The 24,079-nt window shown below is 37.1% G+C and overlaps 1 protein-coding gene across 1 annotated transcript; it reads right to left on the reverse strand.

The window, feature by feature from the left end:
• Positions 1–3,545: 3,545 nt before the first annotated feature.
• Positions 3,546–23,814, reverse strand: LOC100786814 (S-formylglutathione hydrolase). Its single transcript, XM_014763103.3, has 7 exons — positions 23,551–23,814; positions 23,329–23,446; positions 18,532–18,579; positions 8,343–8,539; positions 4,355–4,453; positions 4,202–4,267; positions 3,546–3,905 (listed from the first exon to the last, which is right to left on the reverse strand). The coding sequence occupies exons 1-7, from the start codon at positions 23,695–23,697 to the stop codon at positions 3,726–3,728; spliced, it is 855 nt and encodes a 284-aa protein (XP_014618589.1). The 5' UTR covers positions 23,698–23,814; the 3' UTR covers positions 3,546–3,725.
• Between the last annotated feature and the right edge of the window lie 265 nt (positions 23,815–24,079).

The following is a 24,079-nucleotide window of genomic DNA, read 5'->3' on the forward strand; positions in this document are numbered from 1 at the left end:
TAAAGTTACCAGGTTAAATATTTTTTCATATATATTCATAGATTTGTGGGTAAAAGAGAAGGAAATGAGGGAAAGGTCGGGGTTCCATCCCACCGCTAACAAAAAGTTAACTATTAACAACTAATATTTAATGATAAAAAATAAAATTATGTTAAATATTTTTTCATATATATTCGTGGGTTAAAGTGATAAAATAATTAATCATGAACATATTTTATTTCCCAGTATACCAATCTCATGTTGAATTAACATTTAATCACAACAGAGAGAATAACAAAAATTTATTCCCAAATGATATGAATTCCTCTTCATGATTAAAAATCCATATAGATCATCCTAACTACTCACCACCCTACTACATTCTCAATGCTCCTTTCTATTTTTTTCCATTCTCACAAATGTCGTTCCTACATATTGTGCCAATTTCATTCCTGCAATTTCATTCACTGCCAATTGAATTTTCTCTTTCTCTCTTTCTATATATTCCCTCTGCTCTTAAATAAATACAAGAAAAAAATCTTTTGTATGTTAATCTCAAATATAAGTAAATTTTAATTAATTTTAACTTATTTAACAAGATTATTTACAAAACGTGTTTCATTTAATTGAGACTTTATTTCGAATGATTATCTTTTATTCTTGATATCAAGTTTTAATTTTTAAGAAAGGATGGTTTAAAAAATATGTTTATTTTTTAAAATAAGATTAGTACAATTGAATTTGACTAGGGATTTAAATGATCTTTGTTACATCCTAGAAATGACAGCTCACAAAATATTGTGAGAATGTGTATAGTATAACATAATAGCTTAGAAAATAAGGAAATGCTTATTTTGAGTAACTGCCCTAATGTTCATTTTTAGTGTTTCTCTTGAAAATGATATTCTTGTGTTTCTTTTTTGAATGCACGGCTTTATCAATTTTTTTACTTGTTGGTTATTTTTCTTTGAGTCATTGACATTCTCTTTATACTGAGATATTTGTTAATAGGGAGAGAATCTTCAATATTGAAATATGATTGTTGTTGATCTTTGATTGTTATTTCCAACTATTTGACAATTGATTCATGTCTTTGATTGATTTTGGATCAATACTTTCTAAATTTGTTCTTCATAGCTCAACATTATCGTTAGACATATAAAAGGAATGATAATATAGATTATGAGATATATTCCTTCTAATAATACCATTTGACATGACACAAACTAATTTACTTTAATAAGTGGATATTTAAACATGTGTTTGGATCCATTGTATGATAATTAATTAATGAAGATCAAGTACATCTTTTTTCGCATGGAAGAGGTATACATATATAGACAAGTCTTACCTCGTGTTGTTTTTAGTCATCAATCATGTTAACTTACATATAACTAAATAGTTAACAAAAATTTATATCTTTATTTTTATCAAAACCTTAAAAGATGTGTGGATTATCCAGTGATGGATCATCTAGTTTCTAACAAGTTTTACTAAATATACATTTATATGAAAAAAAATATAATTAAAAATGAATTTATCTTAATAAAAAAAATTAATTTATCTATGGCAGAAGAATCTAACTAAAATCAATCAAAAAATTATTATACTTTATGCTTAAATTCACTTTTAGTCCTTATAGTTTTATGAATGTATAATTTTGGTCCCTTAAAAACTTTTATTGCATATTTGGTCCTCGACATTGATAAAATAAACTTATTTTGGTTCATTGTTAGTCTGACAATTTTTTAATGACTAAAATATGTTTTTCATTCTTATGAAATTGAAAATATTTGAATTTTGTCTCTGCAAATTTTTTTGTTGGTTTTTTGTCCTCATAAAATTGAAATGTATTAATTTTTGGCCTGAAACAAGGTCTGGGTAAATTCAAACCTATGTGTAACAATTTGTGGAGGTTAAAAATCTAGGGGTAAAAATTATCACAAATTACATAGAAACCATCACATATTGATGAAAAACCACCTCAAATTACAAAAAAAAAGGTCATAAACTGCATTTTCTTTCTACAATTTGTTGAAATAGCTCTGCAATTTGTTACACTTTTTAACCCCCAGAATCCTCAACAGTTTCAAATCTACCTTAACCTTGCTTTGGGCCATAACTAAACACATTTCAATTTTATGAAAACAAAAAAAAAATTGCAAGGTTGAAATTTGAACATTTCTAATTTTATAAGAACAGAAAACATTTTAGCTCTTTTTAATAAAAATTATTTACATGATACATTTGTGATGACATGATTTTTCATGTTGATATGAAATTTTAATATATGGTGACATGACGCTCTGACATTGCTCATATGACACATTAATATATGTGTCAGACCACCATGTCATTTGTCATGTCAAATTAACGACAAACTAATAATTGATCATATTAAGTATATTTCTAAAATGTGGAAGGTAAGAATTCTTTATAGGGACCAAAATGACACAATCATAAAATTATAAAAACTAAAAGTATATTTAAGTCTATGTTTTAAAAAATCTGACATATCTTAAGTTTCTCGATATATTGAAAGATAGTTGGCACAAGAATTGTCAGATCACAATTACTTCTTCATAAATGACCTTTTTTAAAATATTTGTGTATTAAATTATTTTCTTAGCTAAATTTCATTTGTTTTATCTTATGAATAAAATAAATTCTCTTAAAGTTATTAATAATTACACAATTGAATATAAAATAACTATTTTTATTAAATGTATTGAGAATACAATAAAATTAAATTTTCAACTTACTTTATACATGATCTAACTAGCAACCAATGAGATTTAGTTTAATTAATTGAAAAGATGTAAGTGTTATAAACCCCATGATATCATATTCAATTTTTATGGATAATAAAAAAACTAACTTGCAAGCCTAATCTCAATTTTTAAAGACCGAATTTTCCAAATAAAAAGGATTTTCAGTTTTTCCTATATTTTAAAAACTCTCATTTTTCACTTTTTTTTTTTTTTTAAAAAAAGTTCAATTGTCTTTCATTGCAACATCCTCCTCAATACATTATCACACGGTTAAAGTAAAAGAAACCGGAGACAAACTCTTATGCTACACACGAGAAGCACTATTGGGTTATAAGGCTGCTAAAAAATAGTCTTAATAAGACAAGTATAAGTGTAACTAGTTATATAAAAATAGTTATGAAACTATAATCAATTTTATAATTATGATTATTTCTAATAAATTATTTTTATTTTTTCATAACTGAATTATTTAATTGATTTTAGATATAACTTATTATATAACTGGTTATATAACTAGGTTATTTATAACCAATTATATATCCATATTTCAAAAACTAGTTATGATTATAATTATAATACTCACTTATAATCTAGTTATTCATTAATTATGATTTTAATTATATAAATATCCAAACCATGAGCACTCCTTCTAAGGCAATGGTCACATTTGGTAAACTAGTGTCAGGAGCCTACCCTTGTTCATATTTATCCTTATAATAAATTGTTTAATAAGACTATTTTTTAATAATAAAATACTTCTATCAAAATATACTACAATCTATGATAAATTTGTCATTAGAAAAAAAAATTATATATTTCATAGACAAAAGGATTAGTTTTAAACTAACATGGAAGAAGTTCCATTCCAAACTCAAATACAACCAGGGTACCACGAGCAACTTAACATCTGAGTGGATTCAGTAGAGTTCACAAAATACTTATAGATCATCACTCATCAGAGTGCACACAACTTAACTAAGACTTAAGAGCTTGAGCATGATGTCGGATGTGATCATCTATGAATGTGGCTATAAAATAGTAAAGGTGATCATAACCAGGTTGGAAACGTAGCAGTAGGGGAACATTGGCTTTTTTGCAAGCCTGTTCAAACTTGTGAGGCAGAAGTTGATCAGGCAAAAATTTGTCATCTTCCCCCTGAAAAGTGGATTGACAATAAGAGGATGATAAAACCAGCAGAAACTTGCTACGAGTATGTGGGTACATGTTTTTATAAATTGAAACCATGCCCTAAGAAGAATAGTACAATATATAACATTAACATACCATATTGGTTTATTATACTGCTACTAAAACTAGATTTCTTAAACATAAAAATCAAATACAATCTAATAAAACTGTACAGGATACCAGTAGCCATAATTTTGCAACTCTTTAAATCAATAATTCACAAGTATTTAAAAAAAAAAAAAACAGAAACCACAATTTTTTACCTGATCAATCAAAATGGTGGAAGAAACATTGGGAAACTTCGTTACCAAACAAGTAGCATCGTAATCCTGCAGTTTTTCAACTTCTTATTATAATATGAAATATTAAGACCCGTTAAGTAAAGCGAACATGCAGTTTCCCCATTTAATTAATACCTCCCAATCAGATTTATTGTCACCAAGATAATTTGAGAATGCCTTCTGTCCCCAAGGACAATTTATAGGATTTGCTATTGGAGCAAAGGCAGAAACTGACTGGAACAAGCATGTTACGTAAAGAAACACAAGAAAATTAAGTTAGAATCCAAATAATAAGAAAAAAAATTCATCATGACATCATGACAAGGTACAGTCTATATGTTATCTTAGCCTCTTAGGAAATAATGTTCTACAAACTTCAAAAGCTCACCACAAGGATGAAATAATTGGTTTGCTTCTAACGTGCAACATACATGATAAGTATGAAGATTGCAACCAGTTCACATTACATGTTTTTTGAACAATAAGCTATGAATGTGTGTCTATCTTCTTAACTGGATAGCTGCTATTCCAACTTTCTCCTGAATACATTCATTTCTAATCTTATCTGTTTTCTAATGAACTCATCCCCATCTCAACATTCTCTTCTCCACTGCACATTTTTTTTTCTCTTGTTAGCACTTTACTCTTCAAAATTCACTACTTTAAAGCATTTCCAGACTTAAAAGTATCCAATCCAATTTTGCTTTCATACCCACTCTGCAATCACAGGTTATGCTTGAAGCATTATTTATTTTATCCACTAACTAGAATTGTATTTGTTGCATCCTCATCACTTCATAAGATGGATCCAATATAATATGTTGAATATGCAAAAGGTGATATAATCCCAATTTTATACTGAAAAAAACATCATTAACTTGTATTTTGCTAAGCTTGCATAGCACATACTGTTACGTCTTACTCCTATTTAAACAAAAACATCTATTCCCAAGCTTCAATTCAAACCTCAAATTAAGAAATAGAAATGACTCCTTGACACATAAACTAGGACTATCATTTGTAAGAAGCATCAAGCTATACTAAGGTAAGAAAATATGGTTGCAATGTCAAGCCTTATGCAATCCTACTAATATAGGAAAACCTAGTGTTGACTCTCAATTCCACTTCAGAAGATTCATGATTATTAAAACTCCAAAAAAGAAATGGATGCCCCAAGAAGTATCCAAACATTCAGTATTTAAAAACTGATGCAAAGAAGAAAGATGATAAACAAAGGGGTGCAGCACCTATATGTAGTTATGTACAATCACCACCTACAATCTAACTCAAAAATCGTTGCCTTTGTTTTTTCTTTAAAAAATGTGAAATTATCTTATTGCAATCATATGATAATTCTTCCAATCATGCTCTATAAAACCACTCACAAAAGAGTTTCTTTATACTGAGAAATTGAAAATAAAAACAAAAAGCAACTTTTAAGAACATCAATAGTATACCCTTCCAAAGAATATTAACCCCATCTATATGACTCCTGAATGTTATAGATGCTTTTGTCAAGTACATTTTAAATTCCTAACTATACCTCATTTCCCCACTAACTCTGTCAATCCATAATCTAAAAAATAATATTGGTTCATTTAACCACATAATGGGGCTTTCAAATCTTAAAGCTCACAAGTTTGTGACTGAGTTACTACCATGTTGTCAGGACTCAGGATTATTAATACGTTATTTTGCTAAAGATCAAGCAACAAAATTAAGCTCCCAGCACTCATTACCTATTCATTCCAAACTAACATAGGTAAAATATATGAAAAGCAGCCTTATTTGTGGTCACCCCTATACTGAAGTGTCTCCAGAAAGGGCTATCTATGGATGGGCTGACCAGAAAGACTGAGTGAAACCTTAGAGTGGACCACCACAACGTTGGAGGCTTGAGATCCCACATTGACTACAAATATGGCTTAAATGGAGCTTATAATGATTGACTCGAATGATTCTATATGGTGGAGAGATTTGAAATTGGCTATCCATCATCCGCAACAAGAGCTGGTTCTTCATAATGGAATGGTGTGGAAGGTGGGGTGTGGTGAGCGAGTCAAGTTCTGGGAGGATAGGTGGATTGATGGGGAGACAGCTTTAATAGCCAAATACCCGAGGCTTTATCTCAACTCATGTCAACAGAATCATTTCATTCAGCAAATGGGAGTCCTCAAAGACATAGGTTGGGAATGGGACTTCAAGTGGAAGAGACTTTTGTTCGACAGCGAGATACCCATGGCTGACTCATTTCTAAAGGACGTGAGAGGCATCCGAATCCAACCTAGCAGTCGGGATGAGTGGGTTTGGAAGCAGGACCCTACTGGCCAATACACTGTAAAAAGCGCTTATCTTGCATTGAGGGGAAATGTAATAGAGGGGGACGATACTGCAGATTTTGAAGTATTATGGAAACTAAGAATCCCTTCTAAAGCTGCAGTTTTTGTTTGGAGGCTACTTCGAGACAGATTGCCAACCAAGCTAAACTTGTGTAGGAGGAATGTGGAGATTAATGACCTTCATTGCCCATTTTGTAGGAGATCGGAGGAGGATGCAGCTCATCTTTTTTTCCACTGCAGCAGAATTACACCGATATGGGGGGAAGCTCTGTCTTGGGTGAACATGCTTAGTGTGTTCCCTCAGCACCCAAGGCAAAATTTCTCCCAACATATGATTGATTGGGTGGATGGAATTCGGGGTAATAGATGGAGGGTATGGTGGGTGGCTTTTACTTGGAACGTCTGGCAGTTGAGGAACAAGATCATATTTTCAAATGGCACCTTTGATGGAAACAAACTGTTGGAGGATGCTTTATTCTCACTGTGGTCATGGCTTAGAAGTTTTGAGAAAGATTTCACAATTCACTATAATCAATGGTCCTCTAACCTTAGAGATGTTTTTGTTCTTAGTTGAGGGTAGAATTTATAGTGTAGCAGTAGCTGTATTTATCTATCTTCCAGTTTGGTTCCCTCCGAGACTGTTATGTAGTCTGTCTTGGGAACCATCCCACTGGATTCTTCTGTAATCATGGTACCTCTGGTACTTGGTTTATATTCATATATATATATATTATCTTTGCCGATCAAAAAAAAAAAAATGGAGCTTATAAAGCTTGGGCAATCCTCATTTTACAAGTCGATTTTGTAGAAGTAAATTAGGCATTAATCCCAAATTCTATGATAATATTAGAGTCTATCCTAAATCCATTATTGGGCCACTTGCATTGCCACGCTCCAGGTCAATAGACTGGAGCATGAGGGGGTGTGTTGGAAAGCTGCCTCAGTTGTGATCAGCCTTAGGCCACACTGCCTCAGAAAGAGTTACCTACAAAGGAACGGACCAGAAAGACTGAGTGAACTGTCATGGTGTGGAGCCACCGAGATGTCGGCTATTAGCAAATTGGGAACCCACACTGACTAGAGATATAACTAAATAGAACTTATAAAGCTTGGGCAATCATCACCTTACAAGATGGTTTTGTAAGGTTGAGTTAGGCCCTAATCCCAAAGTATTTAGTACTAAAAGTCCTATAGGGAAAACATGAACTCTGATGATCATCCTCTATTACTCAGATGTTTTCTCCATTTATTGAATAGGAAAATTTCAACAAAAAAGATTTGTTTTACACACATCATATCAAGAGTAAAGATATCTTAACAAATATTTGAAACCACTAAGCCTTATGCAAAGGCAACTCAAAAGAAATAAAAGATAAACTCATCACTTGTACCAAAAATCCAATAGGGAAAAAAGGAACTCTAATGATCATCCACCTTGTATCAGACATTATCTCACAACTATTAAACAGTAATAGTTCCATCTATAATATAAGCTTAAGCTTATCAAGATTCAAGACTACCAGATATCCTAACAAATATCAGAAAACACTAACCCTTATGCAATATACATCTTGGAATAATTGCTCAGAATCTAAATGTAATTGATATCCCTAGAAATGAAAAATGTATTTGCAGACAAAAATAATAATAGTAACTAATAACAAAACACATGCTTTTTCAAAAGTAAAACTATCCATAATGTTCAGGAAATTGCCAAATTTTTCAAAGTAATTCTATGACTATATTAAAACCAGAAGATTTCAGTTGCGTAATCAACACTACACCTTATATTTATCCTGATTTTTTAGGTAGATTGTTAGAGCACCATGCCCACCCATAGAATGACCAAATATAGAAGCCTTTGATGTTTCAAGGTGTGGAAAATTATCGCTCAGAAGCTTTGGCAACTCCTTGACAACATAGTCATACATGCGCCAATTCTTCCATTTCTCTTGTGTAGCATTGAGATAAAATCCTGCACCTGTTCCAGAATGTATATGAAAATCAGATATGCTAAATTGCCAATATTTACCAATTATGGAGAAATATTCAGAAAAGTAAAATATGCCAATATCCACTAACCCAGCAATAATGTTCAAGACAGTCCACATCTGATTTAGGTGGGAAAGAGAAACAGAAAGAAAGAGAAAGAGAGGCGAAAGGGGAAGAACAGAATAGCGAGGATAGAGAGAAAGAGGAGAGAAACAGAGGGATCAAAGAAACTGTGAACTGCACATCAGTCATAATATATTAGGCAGCTACCCAACAGCTATGAATTAACAGTAGCTGACTAACATTCTTTTCTTATTTATATTTACATATCAGCATCCTCCAGTATGCTGCTCAACACATCACTTGGAGTTACCATCTATATCACTACAATTTCCAGAGTTATACACTATACTATCTGATTTTCTCACAAAATTCCTAACTAACTTATAAGTCCCACACCTAAATTCATTACGCCTCATACCAAATCTGAATATATAGTTAGATCCATGGGATTGCTTCATGAGTTAAAGGGTAAAGAAGCATGGTGTAACAGTGCACACCCTAACCCTCACAATCTGCAATGAAGTGAGATGGGATGAGAAGAGCAAAGATAATTCTTGGAAAGATGAAGAGAGAGGAAATGTATGAGAGTTGAAGGTGAGGAGTATAGGCCAAATGTTGTTTTCCATGAAAGAGGGTTGGGTTAAGGTGATATAAGGGGATGGGAGTTGACAAATGACAAAAATGCTCCTAGCTAATTGATTTGGTGGAGTCATACTCATAACACACTTTTTCCAAATAAACACAATTTTTACAGAACTTTCTCAATCACAACAACAACAATAGCAATACTAATAGTTTAAACAAATAAAAAAATAATAATTATGAATGATGCAACAACTTCACAACACAAATCCCAAATCATCAAAAAGGAACTAACACATAACATTCAACATCTGCTACAACTTCTTGAAGTGAATTTTCTGTATGCACAGACAGAATCTTCAACATTTCACAATTTACATTATTATAAGGTGCTATTAATGAGATTGGCAAGAAGAGAGAGACATGAGAGGTGAGAGAAATAGTAGAGAGAGAAACACGGGGAGGGAGAGAGTTAGGACTAGAGGCCGGACAATAGTGAGAGATAGAGTGAGCTTGTACGTGGATCCTTGACGGACACATCCCGACAACAGGGATGGCCAACAGCAAAGCTGCTGACGAGAAAACTGGAGGGATAAGCAGGACGTTTCGACCTTCTACTTCACAAGATTTTCAGACGACATCACAGAACGTGACCTGTGGTATCGCTTCAGGAGGTGGGGCGATTTGAGGGAGATTTTCATCTCAAAGAAAAAAAACATGAATGGCAGGAGATATGGGTTCGCTAGATTCAAGGGAGTGAAAGATGTGCATGAGTTGGCTAGACAACTGGACCAGCTTGTCATCGGAGGCTTGAAACTGTATGTCAACATACCTAAATACGGGAGGGACATGGCAACAAAGGCAGAGACACCACCAGTACCAAACAAGCAAGAGGGGAAGCAGCAGAATGAAGCACCATATCGAGGTCACCATCAAGCAACAAGGAGTTTGACCTCGTATGAGGAGGTAGTGGCCAGAGACAGGTACAAAGTGGAACAGCCAAAGGAAACATACAAGGAAGACACAAAGAGAGGCGAATCTCGATCATCGTTATACCTTGACATCCCAATGAATGACAAGCACTGGCTCAGACAAGCATGGGTGGGGTGCCTGAAAGACCTGAGGTGGTAGGATAGACTTGAAGAAGACCCATTATGGGATTTCGGAGCAGAAATAACCCCAAAGTACATGGGGGATGATATGGTGCTTCTACTAGGACTCACGGACGCTACAGCAGAACGCATGGTGAAGGAGACATCGGAGGAAGTAGACTATATGTTTTATTCGCTGGAGAAATGGCACCCGAGCCTCAGAACGGGCCAGAGATTAGCTTGGTTCACTGTTGGGGCATACCTCCGATAGCCTGGATAGGGAATATATCCAGCGAATCGTGGCTGCAATAGGGGAACTGGTGGATGCAGACGACAATACAGAGGAGGCTCGAAGGGTGGATCGCGCTAGGGTGCTTATCCGCATGCCGTGGAGCCCCGCCATCCATCACACCATGAGTGTCGATATTGGGGGAGAAGTGTACCAGGTGCAGGTGGTGGAGGAACTTAGCCGAGGCCTTGACACGTGCAATTGCCGATGAAGGAGGGAGACGTGGTCGTCGGAGGAAATTGACTCCGACGACAGTTGCTGGGGCTCGCCAACAAAGGATACTAAGGGAGCTCCCAACAACAACGAGACGGAAGAGAAGAACAGCTCGAAAGGACAGACACCGCCGGTGACACCAAGCGTGGTCAAGGCAAGGGCCGTCAAAGGCTCAGAAGCGCCGCCAGGGACAGTCAGTGGTGGCGTTTTAACCAGCAGTCATCCCGCTGGAGTTGGACCAGCAGAAGCTCTGTTTGTCCAGCGGGTACAGCTGCCCAATCCGACGTTTGGAGTAACGGACACTTGCGGTGCCGCCAGTCAATGCCACGTGGCGCGTCACCAGTTGACAGAAGGTTTTTCGGAACCCACATTTGAACGCAATCAGAAGAGGAAGGGGGAGCAGGTGGGAGTCATCGAGAATCCTGAGGGGGCACAAAGGGAGCATAAAAAAGGAAATCTAGAAACTGAAAGTGCAGAAGCTGAGAAAGAGATGTTGGCGTATGAGGAAGAAATAACACATGAGTGCCAACTGGAAAATGAAGTTGGAGGAAATGGGCTGGGCTTTTCTAATCACACCCCCATAGTTAACAAGACTAAGTGCAAAAACAGCCCACATATTCTTTTTTCTGCCCCCAACGACAATTTTTAATGCTACTCTCGAACAAGGAGGAATCAAAGACAAAAAGCAAAGGGTTGTCTGAAGCAAAATAATCTAACAGAGATCACACATCAGCAGCAAATGGCAGAGAATGTCACAGGTGTCTCCACCTATAGTGGGCAATTGGGACAGCAACAATACACACCAGTAAAGAAAGACATACAGCCTGTAAATAATAGTTTCAATTCTCATTTAGTGGAGGCATAAGCTATTTTGAAAATGGATAAGGTGTTGGGCATGACAGATGAGACACACAATGAAGGGCTGATTAACAACATAGAGGAAATGGAGGAAAGGGATTTGAAGGAGATAGAGAGATTGGGTGCAAGAATACAAAACCCATGAATATTATTTCCTACAACGTAAGAGGTTTAGGGAGGCGGGTAAAGTGGGTTGCGATTAGGAGAATGGTTCGAAAAGAAAAAATCAACATGTTGTGTATTCAAGAGACTAAGAAAGAGACCATTGATGTGGGCTTGTGCCAAGCTTTGTGGGGGGACAAGGAGGTAACATGGGAATGGCAGGCAGCAGTAAACTCAGCAGGCGGGTTATTATGTTTATGGAGTGAAGAAGTCTTCAAACTACAAAACAAAGTCATTGGTAGTGGATTCATCTTGTTGGTAGGCCAATGGCTCAAGGAAGCTCAAACGGTCCATATTGTAATATTTGTTCACCTTGTGATGTTCATGTTGAATCAAGTGGCCTCGAAATAATTAAGATGGGAGGTTGAATTAATTATTAATGAGCCTTGACTATTTAAAAACTAATCATTCTTAATGTTATTAGATTCAATTAGGCTTTTACTACAAAGTTAAGAAAGTAAAGAACAGAAATAGAAACTTAATCAAAAGTAAAAGCGATAATTAAAAATACACAGCGGAAATTAAAGAGTGTAGGGAAGAAGAAGACAAACACAAGATTTATACTAGTTCGGTAACAAACCATGCCTGCATCCAGTCCCCAAGCAACTTACAATTCTTGATATTTTTTTCAACCTTGTAAAATCCTTTACAAGCCAAAGATCCACAAGGGATGTATCCTCCCTTGTTCTCTTTGAAAAACCAAGTGGATGTACCCTCCACTTGAACTGATCCACAAGAGATGTACCCTCTTTTGTTCTCAGTATAACAATCCCCAAGTAGATGTACCCTCTACTTGTACCGCAAAGGATGTACCCTCCAATGTGTTGGGATAAAGAATTCTCAGGCGGTTAGTCCTTTGAATCTTTGTAAGGGAAAACAAAAGATATCTTAGGCGGTTAGTCCTTTGAAATCTTTTGCTTAAGGGGAAGGGAAGAATCAAAAGAATTCTCAGGAGGTTAGTCTTTTGAATCTTTTGTAAGGGAGAAGAGAGTCACAAAAGAATTCAAACGGTTAGTCCTTCTGTTCTTTTGGCAAAGGGAGAAGAGAATGAAAAAGATGAATATCACAAGTTTTTTAACAAAGAATTTTTCTTGAAAAAAAAAGTGTTGAACAAAAACTTTTAGAAAGATGGAGAAAATGAATAAGAGAATTCTGTAGAGAGAGTAGAAAGATATTGAAAGATTGATTGAAAGATGTTGAGAGATGATGTAAAGATAGATTAAAGATAGATGATTATGAAATTCATGCCATGGTCACATATTTATAATCTCTTGATGACTCAAGTCAAAGTTTGTGACTTTTGGCAATTTCTTTAAAACTAATCACTTAAAAAGTTGTGACTTTTGAAAAAATCTTCAGAAACAAGTCACTTGAAGAATTGTGACTTTTGAAAATTTATTTTTCGAAATCAGTCACTGGTACTCGATTACCATTAAGGTGTAATCGATTACACATCAACAGATGTGACTCTTCATTTTGAATTTTGAAAATTAAAACGTTTAGAGGCTTTGGTAATCGATTACAAGTATTGTGTAATCGATTACACAAGTTTAAAATGATTTGAAAATGTTTAAACACAAGTTGTAACTCTTGAATTTTGAAATCTTAACGTTTTAAAACACTGGTAATCGATTACTACCTTCTGGTAATCGATTACCAAAGAGTAAAACTCTTTGGTAACTCTTTGGTAATGATTTTGTGAAAACTTCTTGTGCTATTCAATGTTTTGGAAAACTTTTTTAGTACTAATCTTGATTGAGTTTTCTCTTGATTCTTGAATCTTGATCTTGATTATCCTTGAATCTTGAAACTTGATTCTTGAATCTTGATTCTTGAAACTTGATTCTTGAATCGTGATTCTTGAAATTTGATTCTTGAATCTTTGGAATTTGCTTAACTCTTGATTCTTTGACATCATCAAAATAACCTTGGAAGACATTGCTTCCACAGTTCAAAGCAAAAGAAACCTATGGGAGAACATAAAGCAGCTAAGAAGTTCATATCTTGGAGGATTGTGGTGCATTCTAGGGGATTTCAACAATGTCAGAAACAATTCAGAAAGGCTAGGCAGCTGCCACAGAAGAGAGGGGAAAACAGTATAAGGGAGTTCAACGTGTGGATAGAGGATTTGGAGCTAGAGGATGCACCGTGGATGGGAAGAAAGTTCACCTAGTATAGACCGAATGGAACAACCAAAAGCAAGCTTGATAGATTTCTAGTCTCACCTGATTGGATTAACAAATGGCCTGCAACTATGCAATGCACTTTGGTCAGAAATTTTTCTGACCATTGTCCGATTATCCTCAGGTCAAAAGTTATTGATTGGGGACCTAAGCTGTTTAGGGTTCTGGACTCTTGGCTTCTGTACAGATCCTTCATCAAAGTTGTACAGGATTGCTGGTCATCTACCCAACAAAGTGGGTGGGGGGACTATGTGCTCAAAGAAAAATTAAAACGCCTCAAGAATAGATTGAAGATATGGAATAAGGAGCAATATGGGGACACATACAAGAAGGTAAAGCAGATACAAGATGAGCTTAGCAACCTTGAAGAGATGACAATGGATAGGCAATTATCACCCCAGGAGGCAATTTTCAGGAAGGAACTTCAGGAAAAACTGTGGGTGACTGCCCACTCACATGAGTCCTTACTAAGGCAAAAAGCAAGAACAAGATGGATTGAGGGAGATTGCAACTCAAGGTACTTTCACCTCATGATCAACAAGTCTCATAGAAACAGCCTATTGAAGGGCATCATGATTGAAGGATCCTGGGTTGATGAACCTCAAAAGGTCAAAGAGGCAGCCAGACAATTTTTTCTACAAAGGTTTAAAGAGCCAGAGCTCCTCAGACCATTGATTGATGGGATACGGTTTTAGGTAATCAGCCATCAGTAGAATGATTCATTGATTGCTAGATTTTCTGAGGAAGAGGTAAAAGAGGCGATTTGGGAGTGTGGTAGTGAGAAAAGCTCGGGCCTAGATGGTTTTAACTTCAAGTTCATTAAGAAGTTCTAGCAAACCCTCAAGCCTGACATCCTTTGTTTCCTAGATGAGTTGTAGATGAATGGGATCTTCTCGAAGGGTTGTAACACGCCATTCATAGCCTTAATCCATAAGGTATCTGATCCACTAGGATTGTCGGATTACAAACCTATTTCTCTCATAGGTTATGTGTACAAGATCGTCAGCAAGCTTTTGGCTAAAAGACTAAAGAAGGTGATGTCGTCCATTATTGATGGAAGACAATCAGCGTTCATAGAAGGTAGACACTTATTACATGGAGTGCTAGTGGCAAATGAGGTGGTGGAGGAAGCTAAGAGAAAGCAAAAGCTTTGTCTTGTGTTCAAAGTAGACTATGAGAAGGCATACGACTCAGTCTCATGGAATTTTTTGTTTTATATGATAAGAAGGATGGGCTTTTGTCCTAGATGGATTGAGGGTTGCTTATCATCCGCGTCCGTTTCAATTTTGGTGAATGGGAGTCCATCGGCAGAGTTCACACCCCAAAGAGGTCTAAGGTAAGGTGATCCATTGGCACCTTTTCTTTTCAATATTGTAGCTGAGGGTCTAAGTGGATTGATGAAGGAAGCTATTGAAAAGAAAATATACACTGGCTTTGCAGTGGGTAGAGACAAAGTGGATGTTTCCATTTTGCAGTATGCGGATGATACCATCTTTTTTGGGAAGGCGTCAATGGAGAATACCAAAGCAATCAAAGTCATTTTGAGGATATTTGAAATGGTGTCTGGCCTTAAAATCAACTTTGCAAAAAGCAGCTTTGGAGCAATTGATATGCCGAAGTCGTGGAAGCAAAACGCAGCAAATTATTTGAATTGTAGTGTGTTGGCCATTCCTTTTGTCTACTTGGGAATACCCATAGGGGCAAACCCAAGGAGGTGTCAGTTGTAGGATCCAGTCATCCAAAAGTGTGAGAGGAAATTGACAAAGTGGAAACAGAGACATATATCTTTTGGGGGGAGAGTCACCCTTATCCAGTCCATCCTAACTTTTATTCCAATTTATTTTTTATTTTTTTTCAGGGTTCCCAGAAAGGTGATAGACAAGATGGTAGGCATACAAAGAAGGTTTCTCTGGGGAGGTGGAGTTGATCAACACAAGATTGCATGGGTCAAGTAGGAGACAGTATGCCTCCCTAAAGACAAAGGAGGGTTGGGCATCAAGGACATCAACAAATTCAATCTTGCATTGCTTAGCAAATGGAAGTGGAACCTATTCAATCATGGTGGAGAGCGGCAAGGGTTTTGGAATCAAAGTATGGCGGCTAGAGGGGTCTTGATGAAGTTTCAAGTGATAGTAATGTCTCGTTATGGTGGAGAGACCTAAAATTGGCTATTCATAATCCGCAATATGAGACAGCCCTACAGGGAGGAATAGTATGGAAGGTGGGGAATGGGGAAAAGATCAAATTTTGGGAGGATAGGTGGCTTGATGGCGACACAACACTTCTTGCAAAATATCCTAGGCTGTATCTAATTTCCTACTAGCAGAACCAAACAATTCAGGAGATGGGAGCTCAGGAGGCTAATGGATGGGAGTGGAAATTCAATTGGAGAAGACACTTGTTCGAGAGTGAGCTTCACATGGCTGATTGCTTCCTCAATGATGTGCATGGAGCCACTATTCAGTCTCACAGAAGGGATGCTTGGAGTTGGAAACCAGACCTGAGTGGTCAATTTTCAATTAGAAGTGCCTATCACATGTTGAGTGAAGAGGAGATCGAGGGGGACGATGTAAAGGTATTTGAAGACATATGGAAATTAAAGATCCCACCTAAATTTGCGGTTTTTGCATGGAGATTACTTAAAGAAAGATTGTCATCCAAAAAGAATTTGCTAAGGAGACAGGTGGATCTCATTGATACATTATGCCCATTTTGTAGGAATTCCGAGGAAAACGAAGCACACTTATTCTTTCTGTGACAAAATTCTCCCCCTATGGTGGGAATCGATGTCGTGGGTGAGCATTCAGGGTGTTTTTCCTTTGAACCCAAGGCAGCATTTCTCACAACATGTGAACTGTTTGGCCCAGGGTATTAAGGATACCAGGTGGAGATGTTGGTGGCTGGCCCTTACATGGACAATGTGGCAGCAGAGGAATAACAATTTTTTCAAATGGAACTTTTGATGGCAACAAGGTGATGGAGGATGCTATATTTACTCTATGGACGTGGTTAAAGGGTTTTGAGAAGGATTTTGACTGTCCCTACAGCTACTGGTCCTCTAACATGTCACTGGCTTTTGTTTATTAGAGCAGGGTTCAAGTACTAGTAGATGATGCAATTGTGGTTTTTGAGCTACTTGCTAATAGTGTAATGGGTGCCCGGATTCGGTTCCTATCCAGATTTCTTTTAATCTGTTAAGGAACCAAATCTCAGAAACCAAATAGCTGTATTTAAGTACCTCTGGTACTCTTTCACATATATGAATATATTTATCTTTGCTGAGTAAAAAAAAACAATTTACATTATTATGGGTACCGTACCATTGATTCAGGTGCAAACATGAAGAAGCCCAGGTAGCTTGATGGTGTAAATCTTTTGAAATGCATTGTATATTGGACATTAGGACCAAGTGGGGCATGCACATGGTAATGGACTTGATGGTGTAAATCTTTTGAAATGCATTGTATATTGGACATTAGGACCAAGTGGGGCATGCACATGGTAATGGACTTGTCTAAACAAGAGTGCTATTCATCTAGCCTGGGATAAATTTCCTCATGTATATATGCACCCACATACATACATTCATCATATCACAAAGTTTATAACAAAGTTTTTTTTTCCCTACTCACTATGAAACAATTTTTGGTAACCATAATCAAAGCTAAGGGTTTCAGTCAGCAATCTTCATAATATTCCAAAGGTCAAAAACTCAAGAAATACATTAATTACCAAAAAGAATTTAACTTATGCAAACTAGCCATAACAAGTTAAACCCAGACTTTATTTCACCCTACCCACACACATCAACCGCTACCAGGGTTAAAGGTTTAACAATGAATATAAAAATATCTTTATTTTGTAACAAGATATAACAATGAAATACACTATCCCTTACTCAATGACTTTATAATTGAAGGTCTAAAATTACATCATAAGTTCCATATCTAATCCCAAAAACCACATGAAGAGAGACTTAGCAAGAAAACACAACAAGGAGGAAAAAAAACACAGCATATTTAATATATTTACTATGCAAATGAGAGTCACATTCAGTAACAAAAACAAATAGCCTTGGAGAACAAACAATAATTTTTACTCCCCTTTACTGACAAGTCTTGTAAACTCTTGTTAGGTTGCTTTATTTCCTGAGATCTCTCCCACTACCATGTTGAAGGAATTATATTAGGAAAAGTTCCTCTTATTTATACATATAAAATTCCTTACACAAATATAGAAGTGAGTAATTAAAAACAGTACTTCTATATGCATAATATACTCATTACCAAGTGTATAGGCAGTACTTGGGTCATGTAAAATGAAAGTTTAGCCACTAAGTCACTAGCAACAATGGTAGAAGATAAAACAGAACATCCATTACACGCCCAATACCATATCTAAATGGCAATTTCAAAAAGATCAACATTCTCATATGACAAACACTTTGCAAGACTACACAACTAAGGCCCCATCCCCAGCCCAACAAAGTCAGGCCCAAGGTTCAATTAAGGCCCAAATATAATGGTCTCATGTGGCATACCTGCTCCAAGGTCCCAGCTGTCTGCTTCTCCTTCCACATTCAAGCCTCCTGCATTATGAAGTTAAAACTGAGAACAAATTGAAGCTTAACTGCAAAAGGAAAAGTAGCAACTCTATCACCAATTAATTATAGTAGTTAAAAATATATATTTTTTAATTGGTTTAAATAACTATATAGTCCCTATAATGTAGTCATTTTCATTCCAGCTCTCTTAACCTTTTTTTTCCTCTGTTTTGGTCCCTATTAAATTTTCTTTTTAATTTATTATGACATTAGGATTCATTTTTCATTCTAATAGGCATGCAATCAGAAATCATCTTGATATATATTTTAAAGTAATTATTATAAAAATTAACAAACTTATTATAAATGGTGGTTTATGATTGAATAACAGTTTATAATCGGATGATGGTATAAAATGCTACCTTAACATTGTCCATGTATTACTTATTATAACACCTTATTCAATAATACACCAAAAGATTATTTATGCCTTTTTTTTAAATTTTAAGGCAAAAATATAATTTTTGTGCCGAATGACGTCGTGTGATTCATGTGACGACCTCACCTAGTAGGATAAGACTTTATTGTAGCTGCTAAAATAGAATTTTTGTCCCTTGTCTACATTATTTTCAATTTGGTCTTTTAAGTTTAAAAGGTTTTATTTTGATCCATAAGGCGTTTCTGATAGACCAAATTGTTCCTTTCATCAGTTTTTGCCTATTTGGCACTATCGATGTCAATTTGTGCTGACCCGGCAAACGTCCATCTAACATGACCTCTCTTACAGTTTGGGCGTCAGAGTTTGTCACGTGTTAACAAGTTGTGTTAAAGTAATGGAAGAACCAGTTTATTCTAATAGAAACATTTTAAGGGACTAAAATGAAACTTTTTAAACTTTAGGAAACAACGAACTAGCGTACCCCATTTCCTGGAGACTCCTCACTATGCGAAGGTATGGGAGAGCGTCATTGTACGCAGTCTTACCCTTGCATAGGCAAAGAGGCTGTTTTTGGATTTGAACGCATGACCAACAGGTCACCAAGGCACAACTTCACCGCTGAGCCAATGATATGTTCTCTAGAATTCGAGGACTAGAGAGGGCCTTCTTTTACTAAATTGAAATAGAAAACAGATATTATTGGTCTGCCTTTCTTCATTACATTAGGTACTAATTTATAATAGCTAGTGATGATTCTGCACTCTCAGACAAGTAACAGAGTTGCCAATGCAGGGAATATTATCTAACAGAAAATAAAATGCCAAAACAGACAAGTGGCAGACAGCATATTTCCTACCCCACTAAGTATCATTTCCACTAACTAATTTGTTAAACAAAATCTTGTAAATATTTGGGTGGCATGATCTTCCTCTTGGGTCTCTCAATGGCCTCTCCTCTGCTGGTTTTGCATTCCTTATCATCCCCTGCACCATCAAGAAAGACCTTGTCCTCAAGGTCATAACTAGACTTGAGTTCCTCCCAATCTTCTCATGTGGTATCATCTGGGGATAGTCCATCCCACTGAACCAGGACCATTAGCTTGGGGGGAGTGGATTCGTGAGCCCATTTAGTGCCTAAAATCACGAGTGGTGAAATAAGGGGTTGATTGTCCGTAGCAGTTGCAAGCAAGGGCAAAGGTGGACCATCCAATAATTGCCAAAAAGGTTTCAAAATGGAGCAGTGAAATACAGGGTGTATGTGGGATCCTAGAGGCAATTCCAACCTGTAGGCGACCTTACCAATGCGTTCCAGTCTTCCAGAACTCGATAAGGACCATAGAATCTTTTGGCAAGTTTGGAATATGGAACGTTGGATCCTGAAGTAGATGTTTGTCGGTGAGGCCTAAGCTTGACCATCACCAGGTCTCCACACTCAAAATTCACATTGCGCCTCTTCATATCTGCAGATAGCTTCATATGCTCCTGGACCTTTAAGAGTTTCTTCCGCAATTCTGTGAAAACTGATTCTCTATTACTTAGAAAGTCATCTATTGCCTCTACTCTCGATGTGCCGGTAATATATTGCGGAATTGTTAATGGCTTCTTGCCATAAGTAACCTCATAAAGAGAGACCCCAGAACCAGAATGACACAAAGTATTGTAATAATATTCTGCCCATAATAGGAACTTTCCCCATGATGTAGGTTTCCCATGAACAAAAGACCGCAAGTACTGTTCAACGACTCTATTCAGTACCTCTGTCTGACCGTCCAACTATGGGTGATACGTAGAACTCATGCGTAGTGTCGTGCCACATAAACGAAACAACTCCTGCCAGAATCTGCTTATGAACAAAGGATCTCGATCAGAGACTAAGCTTTTGGGTAAGCCGTTTAATTTGCCGACAATGTCCATGAACAACATTGTGACATTGTGGGCAGTGTACAGCGAGGAAAGCATTCCTAGATGTACCCCTTTGGAGAAACGATCCACAACTACTAGGATTGTGGTGTGGCCCCGATATGGAGGTAACCCAACAATGAAATCTAAGGATAGGTCCTCCCACGGCCTTGCCGGCACCGGTAAAGGGTAGAGCAACCCTGCAGACTGCTTCGACTCATACTTAGTATGTTGACAATCTAAGCATGCCACAATGAATTCTTGGATATCCCTCTTCATACCTGACCAAGTGAAACTATCACTGAGCTTGGCCATTGTTTTCATGATGCCCATGTGGTCACCGGAGGGGGTTGAATGAAATTCCATCAACAACGATGAAATGAGTTGGAAGCCTGATGGCAGCCAAATACATCCGTCTTTTAAAATCAAGTCTTGGGTGATTTTGTAATCAGCATGGTGCTGAGGTAGCTCGATGATGTTCTGTCTGAGCTCAATGAACTGAGGATGTCGAACTAGTTCACGTTTGAGTTCATTTATAAACTCAAAATGTGGCATAGAGAGAAGTAAAAATTCACCAGAAGGGGCTTGAGGGATTCACGAAAGGGCATCAGCTACCAGATTAGTCTTTCCGGATCGAAATTGAATAGAGTAGTCGTAGCCGATAAGCCTGGCCACGTATAGTTGCTGTTCTGGCGTTTGGATTACTTGTGTCATCAATTCCTTAAGACTTCTATGGTCAGGATCGTGAAGTGGTGACCAATAAGATACTGACGTCACTTCTTAACGGCGACGGTAATGGCGGCCAATTCCTGGACATACGCTGATGCCATGAGGAGTTTTGTGTTGAAGGTCTTGCTGAAAAAAGCAATGGGGTGACCTTTTTGAGATAGGACTGTGCCCATACCAATCCCCGAGGCATATGTTTCTAAGACGAATGGAATCGAAAAATCAGGCAACAGAAGAATAGGGGCGGACGAAATTGCCTTCTTCAATTGATCAAAGGCTATTTGGGCTGACTGGTTCCAGACGAAGCTATCCTTAGTCAACACGGTGGTCAAAGGTGCTGCTATGGAAGCATAGCCACAAATGAAGCGGCGATAGAATCCCACAAGTCCCAAAAAGCTGCGCAGTGCCTTCAATGAGTTTGGGGAGGGCCAATGTTGTATAGCTTGCACTTTCGCGTGTATTGGTTCGACCCCTTGAGCAGAAACGAAGTGGCCAAGGTACTTCACCTGTTGCTGACCAAAAGAACATTTGGATAATTTCAGGAAGAAGCTGCCTTCCATGAGCACTTGGAATGTCTTTTCTAGATGCCGGACATGCTCCTCGATAATGGAACTATAGATCAAGATATCGTCAAAAAACACAATAAAGAGCCCCGTGCCCGGAATGAGGTGAATATGGTGATTTGTGGGTCGAGATGGTGGTAAGACTGTGGGTGGTTGGAAGAGGGGTTCAAATTGGGTAATTAGGGAGGCTATTGCTAGAATGGCAGAAACAGAAGAAGGAGTTTGGTTCGAAGGGAACTCTGCTGCCAATAGACAGATGTGGAAAAATATGCACTAGCTCCATCAGTTTGCATCAATCAACGAAGTTGGGGGGGCTGATGGCACAAAGCTCAAAATTGGTATCCCCTTTGAGCTCGACCACACGACCGGAGTGAAGGAATTTCATGGTGAGGTCATTGTAGTTTGTCAAGACAGGTCCCAGAGACTTCAACCATTGCACTCCGAGAACCAAGTCGGCACCACAGAGGTCGAGACTCCAAATTGGCCAACTTCTGTAAGAGTTCATCAAGCTTGAGGGTCATGGAGTTTTGGTTGGCTGTTAACAAAAGCTGGTTTGAGGTAAGTTTTGCGATAGCTTCCTCAAGACAATCCATATTTGATTTGGAACGTGTTGATTCTGCCATAGTGCTCAATGAAAGCACCAGAAATGATATGTTCTCTAGAATTCGAGGACTAGAGAGGGCCTCCTTTTACTAAATTGAAATAGAAAACTGATATTATTGGTCTGCCTTTCTTCATTACATTAGGTCCTAATTTATAATAGCTAGTGATGATTCTGCACTCACAGACAAGTAACAGAGTTGCCAATGCAGGGAACATTATCTAACAGAAAATAAAATGCCAAAACAGACAAGTGGCAGACAGCATATTTCCTACCCCACTAAGTATCATTTCCACTAACTAATTTGTTAAACAAAATCTTGTAAATATTTGGGTGGCACGATCTTCCTCTTGGGTCTCTCTGTGGCCTCTCCTCTGCTGGTTTTGCATTCCTTATCAGCCAAGGCTCTTGGCTCAATTTAATTGAAACAAAAAAATTCAGATAAAGACCAAAATTCTATTTTAGCCTAATTTTAATAAAGTTTGGTAGGTAGAACCGATAACAAACAAGCCTTATTCGGAAAAAAAATGACGGCAAAAATAAATAAATGAAAGCATTTTGATTTACTTGGAGAAGTGTCGGGGGCAACCAAGGCCACTCCCTCAGCGGAAGCGGCGCGTTGAGCACCCGACTTGAAAATGAAGTTCTCGTCCGTGCATGTGAGGCCAGAGAGAAAGTACAAGACCTATTATTCATTGGCAGCACGATAACCATGTCAACCAATCAAGGAAGTGCAAAAAAATAGGTTAAATTGGAATGAGAAATTGGGAAATTGAGAGAGGGGCTGACTGGGAATTTGTGAGAGGGAGAAGGAGATCGAGGGAAGTAGATGTGGAAGTTCATGGAGCAGCCGAGGGTAGGGCTGAAATGTCTGAACCTCTTGTTGTAGCCTCCGAACATCTTGCCGCTGCTGATCTCGGTGGGTTTTGTCTCCATATCTGGTTCTGAATAGAGGACTTCCTCGGACTAGCTTGGTTTTGGGTGAGTGAAAGATCTGCGAGTGAGAGACTGAGGTTTTACATCCAAGGGGGCTATAATGAGGAGGGACGTCTGTCTAATCTATTTATAGTCTTTCTATTCTATTTAAGATGATTTATTTTTTCTCCTTACAATAAATTGCTAACTGTACCCTCTTTTTCATATGTACACGCCAATCTTCTTTTTTGAATCTTAAATGTTGATTATATATTTTCTTTTATCTCTCTCACACTTTTTTTTTCTTTTGTCTTCTTTCTTTCATCTCTCACACACTCTGTCTTTCCTCTTTTTTTTTCTTACTTTTTTCTTTTCATTATTTTTTACAATATTTTTAAAAAAA

Source organism: Glycine max, chromosome 10 (assembly GCF_000004515.6).
Source record: "Glycine max cultivar Williams 82 chromosome 10, Glycine_max_v4.0, whole genome shotgun sequence".
NCBI classification, from domain to species: Eukaryota; Viridiplantae; Streptophyta; class Magnoliopsida; order Fabales; family Fabaceae; genus Glycine; species Glycine max.